Genomic DNA, 8,543 nt, shown 5'->3' on the forward strand with positions numbered 1-8,543 from the left:
AAAAAAAAAAAAAAAGAATTATTAGTAGCAGCAACAAGGTTAAAAACATTGGTTATAATATACACTCCATACATTCAAGATGGATGAAAACAAGCATGCAGTTAGAAATGGAAGACATTTAAAAAAATCCGTAAGGAATGTCTAGAGACAAAAACAAACACAATAGCTGAGACAGGGTAACACCAACAACCATATTTAAGAATAGCTCTTGGCTGAGTGTGGTGGCTGATATCTACAATGCTAGCACTTTGGGAGGCCAGGGCGGGAGGGTCACTTGAGCCCAGAAGTTTGAGACCAGTCTTGGCAACGTAGTGAGACCCTATCTCTACAAAAAATTAAAAAATTAGCCAGGCATAGTGGTGTGAGCCTGTAGTCTCAGCTACTTGGGAAGCTGAGATGGGAGGATCTGCTTGAGCCCAGGAGGTCAAGGCTGCAATGAGTCATGATCACGCCACTGCACTCCAGCCTGGGCGACAGAGTGAGACCCTATCTCGAGACAGAGAGAAAGAGGGGAAAAAAAACAGCTATCAGCAAAAATTAGCCAGGCATGGTGGTGTGAGCCTGTAGTCTCAGCTACTTGGGAAGCTGAGATGGGAGGATCTGCTTGAGCCCGGGAGGTCAAGGCTGCAATGAGTCATGATCACGTCACTGCACTCCAGCCTGGGCGACAGAGTGAGACCCTGTCTCGAGACAGAGAGAAAGAGGGGAAAAAAAACAGCTATCAGCAAAACATACGTTATTATGTATGTTATTCTGCCTCAACTGGAAATTAACCCTGGAAGCATAATGATTAGAACAAGAACTATACTCATCTGGCAGTAAGTAACTAAGTAACCCTACATAAGGACTTCTTGGGACGGCTGAGGGCCAAGGGTACCTACACAAGTTAACGAACACAGCTACATGGCAGGAACAAGTTCATGTATAGATAATATTTAACACTACTAACTTGTGTCCAAAATCTATCATTAAAAGCTTTTTTAAGCAACAAAAACAGCCAAAATGTCAGTGTAACAACCATCTTAACAAATAGTCCACTGCAGTGGTTTCAGGTTAATAAGTGTAATAATAATAATCTATCATAATAAATGCCTTCCATGAACCCAATTTACTTAAGTCATTCTATGTAAAGGTATTCTGGTTCTTTCCACTACAATATTTTAGTGGTTCCCCAGGAGTTCCAAAATAAAAATCAGACTCTTTGTCATGGTTTACAAAGCCAACTCTGCTTTCACCTCTTCCAAATTCATCACTCACACACATTCTGATCCAACCATATGTAATTAATATTTACTCCATGCTCTCTAAACTTTTATATTTTTACACACATCACGTCTTTGTTTATAGGTTTTTTTCTTTCTTCCTGCCTGGAATTCTTCCTGTCCAAAGACCTTTTCCCGAATCTTTTGCCTAGCTAATTCCTTCCCATCTGTGAAGACCCAGATCTGGCATCATTTAGTGATGAGCTCACAGACAGACAAAGCCCTTGGCTCCCACAGCAGCTTGTACATTCCTTTATCACAGTACTTCTTCATTTACCAAGCTGACGTATGCTTGTATGTCTTTGCATGTCTTACTGTCTACACAACTGCAAACTCATCAGCAGCATATTTTTCCTCTTTGATTCATCAGTACCTTGCACAGTACCCAGCATGAACCAGGAACTCATCAGATGATAATGAAACAATAATACTTAACATTTACAAATCAGTTAACATGCTAAGAAAACAAAACATATAAAACAGCCTAAAAGCTGATAGCTAACAGCTAGGCCATGGTATTCCCTACTGAAAATAAACAATTTTTGTAAAACAAAAAATAGTCCAGGCGCAGTGGCTCACACCTGTAATTCCAGCACTTTGGGAGGCCGAGGCAGGCGGATCACAAGGTCAGGAGTTCGAGACCAGCCTGACCAACATGGTGAATCCCCATCTCTACTAAAAATACAAAAATTATCCAGGTGTGGTTGGCATGCACCTGTAATCCTAGCACTCAGGAGGCTGAGGCGGGAGGATTGCTTGAACCGGAGGTGGCAGTGGGCCAAAATCATGCCACTGCACTCCAGCCTGGGTGACAGAGCAAGACTCCATCTCAAAAAATAATAATAATAATAAATAACAATAATGATACAGGGCCACTCCATTATTATAGTGAAACAAGACAAAAACAAAACCTCTATAACCATGTCTGAATACAAAACATGGCACTATGCAATCACATACACCCCAAACAAAACACACACACAAAAAAAGAAAAAAAAAAAAAAAGAAAAAAAAAATGCACATCCTCCCTCTTCCAGTGACCAGGACAATACTTCTTTACTAATTAGGACCCTCCCTTTGTCTCACCTCCTAGATAAAAATTAAAATACCCACTCTTCAAATTGCCCCTGCTAATTAACAGCATCCAATCCACAAAATAGCCTTATCCCCCTTAAGCCCTACCCAAAATTACCAGAATGAGCCCCAAACATATCACAAGTCCCTTCCTACTCCCTCTTACTGACAAGCCCCAGCTTTTCCTCATAATCTATATTTCTCCTTTTTTCATAATCTAATAAACTTCTATTTGACCAAAAGTGTTCCAGGTAGTCTTTGGTTGCTAGGCATCACTAATGATAGACACTGTGTTAAGCACTTAACATGCTCAACAATGTTACAACTATTACTTGGCATAAGACCCACAATTAGCTAGGGTTGGAAGCCAGGGTGACAAGGCCATAATTTTAAACCCTGCACTGCACCAAAATTACCAGAAAGGAGAAGCAGCCTGCGCTAAAACACACTGACCTTCAATTCCCTTTACTACCTTAACTGTACACACTGTGGCTCATGCCTGTAATCCTAGCACTTCAGGAGGCCACGGCGGGCAGATCACCTGAGGTCAGGAGTTTGAAATCAGCCTGGCCAAAATGGCGAAATCCCATCTCTACTAAAAATGCAAAAATTAGCTGGGGGTGGTGGCGGGTGCCTATAATCCCAGCTACTTGGGAGGCTGAGGCAGGAGAATCACTTGAACTCGGGTGGCAGAGGTTGCAGTGAGGTGAGATCGCACTCTTGCACTCCAGCCTTGACAAAAGAGCGGAACTCCATATCAAAAGAAAAAAAAAAAAGATACCAATCTTAAAAAAAAAAAAAGAAATCAGTAATCCATTAAACACCAAAAGCAAACAAAAAAGCAGAAAAGAAAATCAAGAAGAGAGGATGAGGTCTGACACTTTTTAGTTCTTATTTAAGTTCTCTATCCCACTCCCTACCTCCAAAACAAGCACTAATTTTCTTCAGAGAAGTTTAGCTTCCTTAAGTTGGTTTTACCTTTACAATCTACAGATTTGGGAAAATACTATATATCTCAGGTACAACAAAATTTAAAGTCATACTTTTTCTGCATACTAAGTTCATAAACTTCTGGCCTAATGCTTCCTCCATATTATCATGATATCCCAATTACACCATCATGGACCCATATGCAACTCACTATAATGCAGCACCATTCTCTTTTGCCATTAAACACACGTTAAACTTACCAAAATCACAACTGGACTGTAACAAGGTTTCCAAATTGTACAGTTGTTGCCTAATTTTAAAAATGTAAGGTGAGAGTTAATTTTAGAACACTTTATAAAGCATGTAACAATTACATGGATAATGTTTCCAAATCTATTACACAGCTTCAATACCTTTTTTATTTGGGGATGATGATTAATACCTTGTGACTGTTAATTAAAGGATCAGCTTCAGGTAATGAAAACTTTAAGAAAAGATAAAATACATCCTTGCCCGACATTCCAAAAGTATCTATTAAAGACTGCATATATTTCAAAAATTATTACAAATACCACAGACTTCACCATCAGCAAGATACTATGTATATCTTTAAGCAGTTTAAGACGGGGTGCAGTGGCTCACGCCTATAATCCTAGCACTTTGGGAGGCCAAGGTAGGTGGATCACCTGAGGTCAGGAATTCAAGACCAGCCTGGCCAGCATGGTGAGACCCTATCTCTACTAAAAATACACAAAAATTAGCCGGGCGTGGTGGCGGGCCCCTGTAATCCCAGCTACTTGGGAAGCTGAGGCAAAGAAGCGCCACTGCACTCCAGCCTGGGTGACAGTGTGAGACTCTGTCTCACAAAAAAAAAAAAGAAGTTTAAGATACATAAAACATTCTAGGTTAACAGTTACATAACAAAATTTTAAACTGTATCATACAGTTAAACAATGGAAGTCCAAAAAAGGAATAATGTAGACTAAAGTTATCAGGGAATGCTGTTTTATGATGTTCCATCTTAATTCCTGATAGTAATTTCTTGCTATTCTTCCTAGTTGATTTCAAACTCTTTAAAAATTAACCCACATTTGTAACCTATGTCCTAAAGCCTCGCTCACTCAGCCTGTTCTCTCAATAAAATGTATGACATGGCATAGATACAGTTAAGTCTCTTCAAAAGATTTCATGGGATGATAGTGGGAGAATTCCTTCCACCTCTCCATTTTCCTTTAAATGTATCACAGAGATTTTTACTGTGTTTTGAAATAATTTGGTTTCAATAACTGACTCCTGTTTAAAATTACCTAAAATCTGAATATGAATTGTGTCTTAAGTGATAATGAAGAACTTTAATTTTTATTAATAGAGTTTTTTTTTTTTTTGAGACGGAGTCTCGCTCTGTCGCTCAGGCTGGAGTGCAGTGGGCAATCTCGAATCACCGCAGGCTTCGCCTCCCAGGTTCCAACAATTCTCCTGCCTCAGCCTCCCGAGTAGCTGGGACTACAGACGCGCACCACAACGCCCAGGTAATTTTTGTATTTTTAGTAGGGAAGGGGTTTCACCATGTTGGTCAGGCTGGTCTCAAACTCCCAACCTCGTGGTCTGCCCGCCTCGGCCTCCCAAAGTGCTGGGATTACAAGCATGAGCCACCGTGCCTAGCTGTCCTCATCGTTTTTAAAAAGCCCATATTTTTAAGAAATTCATACTCAAGTATTTATGGGTGAAATGACATGATACCTAGGATTTGCTTACAAGTCAGTCAAAAGAATCAAAAGAAGAGGAGACAAGACATATGAAGGAAATGTAATAAAAAGTTGTTGTTTACTGCAACTGAAGGAGGGTATATGGATGTTCATTATATTATTTTGTGTATGCTTAAATTTTTTCATTAAAAAAATTTTTAATGTTGTCCAAATAGAGAATTAATATTTCTATTACACAATCTAAACTATTTATTTGGAAAGATCATACTCTAAAGATCACTGAAACACTATGGCTATTGAACAACAAAAGTATTTTAATTTTCTTCCAAAATCATAGTTCAAAGCCTTAAATATTTGTCAATACATGAAGTCAAATGCAAAGAATAAAGATTCTGAAAATAAAACACAACTCATTAAAACCATTATTCATCAGGTGTTGCTGCTTGATTACCGTTACTGGTAAGATAATCAAGTGAGCAACCTGCACAATTCTCCTGGTCTTTTGCAGTATCAGTATTAGAAGCCACCCAACAATGTAATTTACACAAGTGAACAACACCTACACTCACAGAAAGTTAAAACGAAGAAATACCTGAATAAATGAAAGAGCTCTCTAGATGAATTCACTAATGCTGTTTCAGTAACCCACTGAATGCCAAATATTTCTAAGGTGTCTTCTTCAAAATTAGTTGGTAAAGGATCAAGATTCAAAATCAATCTGAAATGAAAATTATGTTTTAATCCCATTAAAAAGTAAACTAAGTACCATACCTTTACATTATTTGAATCCATATTATACATGACATGTATAAAAAGTCAGAAAATGCCTTGGTACTTTACACATTCAAGATTACAATAGCTAGACTGTATTAAAATGTCAATCTTCTATATTGATAAAATGTACAACTAAAGTGTAATGTAAGTTAAGAGGAAAAATCAACACGGGTTCTAAAACACATATTTCTGCCTGTCTTCACCAGTAGTCTTCAGTTGTAGAATTTTATCCTCCGAGGGGACATTTAATTGTTGAAACTGCTAACAGTTACTCTGAGCCTTGTCTGAAGAACAGTATCCAATTAATGAAGTTGGGTATTCTATTTAAGGTCTCTCACAACGTACAACTATAAAGTCAACAAAAACAGTTTCCTGACTGAAACTGCCTCAGCAGGTATTACCAAAATATTTCAAGAACAGCAGTTTTACTGTAATATGTATGTACCTGCCCGAAGCAAAATAGGTAGAATTAAAAGGAACGGGGCAATAAAAAAAAATGTTTGTCTTTCTTAAAAATTACTGGAAAGCTCTAGAATATTATCACACCCTTTAGAAGGAAATACCATTTCAAAAGGCTCAGACAGTTAGGAATTCACTTTAAGTAAAAGAAAAATTAGCGCCCAGCTCCCTACAGTAAGGGCACATCAGTTACCAAGGAAGTTTTCCCTAATACCCCAAATGCTTTAGATATGCCCTTACCAAGAAGCCAGCAGCAGAACTGATAATCATTTGTACCCTTATGATATACTAAGCTGATTTATAAAACATGATTTGGTGAACACCCAAGTTAAATGGGCTGAAGTAACTAACATTCCTAAAAAACTGGCGAATAATCAGATGAGGGAAAATGTCTCTGAGCTTTACCTACCGCTTAAGGGCTCCGCTGCAAAGGTAGGATTCTCCAGAAAAATGTTTTCCTTCTCCTCTGTTGTCAACAGCACAAGAAAAGTAAGGAGGTTTGCACCATTCTGTGCCCAGCTCCAGCTCTAAACTGTCAGTCAGGAACGTCGATGCGGCAGAACAGTTTTCCATTGTTTACTTCATGTTCTGAAATGTTTGGGGTTCGTCGTATCATTAAGGGCTCCAAAGAGAAGGTGTGAAGAAATTCCTGTAGGTGGGGGCCGAGAGACTGGGGGTTACTTCAGAAAGTTCCCAGGACGTCCGCCAGCAGCAAGGAAAAACGAACAAACCCAGAAGCCAAATTCCCAATCCTCCCCTGCCGCTCCGCCCCTCAAGGCTGCCAGAACTTAAGACAAAATGCACAACCAACTGGCTGTGGCAGGGACTTCAAAATCAGCCCACTAGGTCGGACTGTGCAGCCCAGGACAAGGTGAAAAGCAAAGAAATGTCTGCAGAACAGAGCGTCCCGGGCTCGCCTAGAACTTCGCCCTCCGCAAGGTTTCTAAACCACTCTCCGCCCGTTTCCTAGCAGCAAGGTGGAGAACGCTCCCTCCCCGGCTCGGGGTGGAAACCAGGAAACCAGTCCCTAGAGCCAACCTCAACCCTTCAAGGAGGCGAGACCCACCAGGCCCATGCCCGGCAGCACTCGGGCGGAGAAGGCTGGGTGCCAGTATCCCGCGCACCCGGCTGCAACAAGGACCCGGTGCGTCGGTTACCCGAGGTGCCCGTCGTACCTGCTCACACTTCCAGCTCCCGAAATCTACCTCCTGTGACCCATACCACCACTAGGAATCTGTGGGGTCTAAACCGCAAACAAGCGAAATTCCCGCCACCGCGCGCCCGCGCTCCGGAAAGGCGGGGCCACGGCGCAGCCCTCCCCCGGCTACCAATCGCCTCGCGATATCTGCGCGGAAACAGTCGGAGCTCCACGAATTCTCGCGAGAGTCAGTCAACCCGGGACAAGGTACAGATAAACTTTTTTTTTTTTTTTTTTTTTTTTTTTACCTTTAATTGGTGCGTTCGACTGGAAGGAGGGGCCTGGTAAAAAAAAAAAAAACGGAACTGCTGCTGAGGCGGAGGAGAGGAGGATTTAAGGACTACGGGTTTATCCTCTGGCTAAAGGGAAGAGATTTACTCCAGTGAGTGCGAAGTGAGTGCCTGGTTCACTCACACCTACAGTCGCGCCGTCCCCTCTTCCCGCTCTGGGGCCAGCAACTCTTGTTAGAATGCAGGATGCCTTTTGTCCACGGACTGTGAGGCAGGCAAGTGCAACAGTGAATTTTCTTTGTAACTGATGGAACAAGTAGACAGAAAGTTAGTATGGATATGGAAAACTTGGAAAGCCCTATTAACCGACTTGACCTAATTGACGTTTATAGGTGACCAACCCAACAATAGCAGAATACACACTCTTGGCAAGTGCACATGAAACATTCACTAAGCGAGACCACATTCCGAGCCATAAAACAAACGTCATCAACTTTAAAAGGACTTAAATCATACAAAGTATATAGTGTGATCATAATGGCGTTAAACTAGAAATAAAAAAATAGATAACTGAAAAACTCTAATTTTGGAGATTAAGAATCATAGTTGTGACTAACCTATGAATCAGGAAAAATCACAGGAAAATTAGAAAATACTTTCAATTAAAACGAAAACATTAAAATTTGTAATAGTACCTGGTTACATTAAAAAGAAGAAAGAACTCAACTCAATAAACTTTTGTCTTAAGTAACTAGAAAAAAACCACCAGCATATTGAAACCAAAACAAGCAAAATGAATGAAATAATAAATAGTTGAAATAAATGGAAGGAAATAAATGCAACCAAAAGTTGTTTTTTAAAAAGAGCAATATAATTGATAAACCCTCTACCCAGACTGATAAAATAAACA

At 40.2% G+C, this 8,543-nt stretch overlaps 1 protein-coding gene across 1 annotated transcript in view; it reads right to left on the minus strand.

The window, feature by feature from the left end:
- Positions 1–7,562, minus strand: part of MMS22L (MMS22 like, DNA repair protein) — a 138,660-nt gene extending 131,098 nt beyond the window's left edge. Inside the window, exons 1-4 of the mRNA XM_050786559.1 lie at positions 7,381–7,562; positions 6,615–6,854; positions 5,565–5,690; positions 3,527–3,576 (exon numbers count right to left, since the gene is read on the minus strand). Of these exons, the coding sequence (XP_050642516.1) occupies positions 3,527–3,576; positions 5,565–5,690; positions 6,615–6,778 (340 nt within the window). The 5' untranslated portion in view covers positions 6,779–6,854; positions 7,381–7,562. The remainder of the gene's footprint in view (positions 1–3,526; positions 3,577–5,564; positions 5,691–6,614; positions 6,855–7,380) is intronic.
- Between the last annotated feature and the right edge of the window lie 981 nt (positions 7,563–8,543).

Source organism: Macaca thibetana, chromosome 4 (genome assembly GCF_024542745.1).
Source record: "Macaca thibetana thibetana isolate TM-01 chromosome 4, ASM2454274v1, whole genome shotgun sequence".
Lineage (NCBI taxonomy): Eukaryota > Metazoa > Chordata > Mammalia > Primates > Cercopithecidae > Macaca > Macaca thibetana.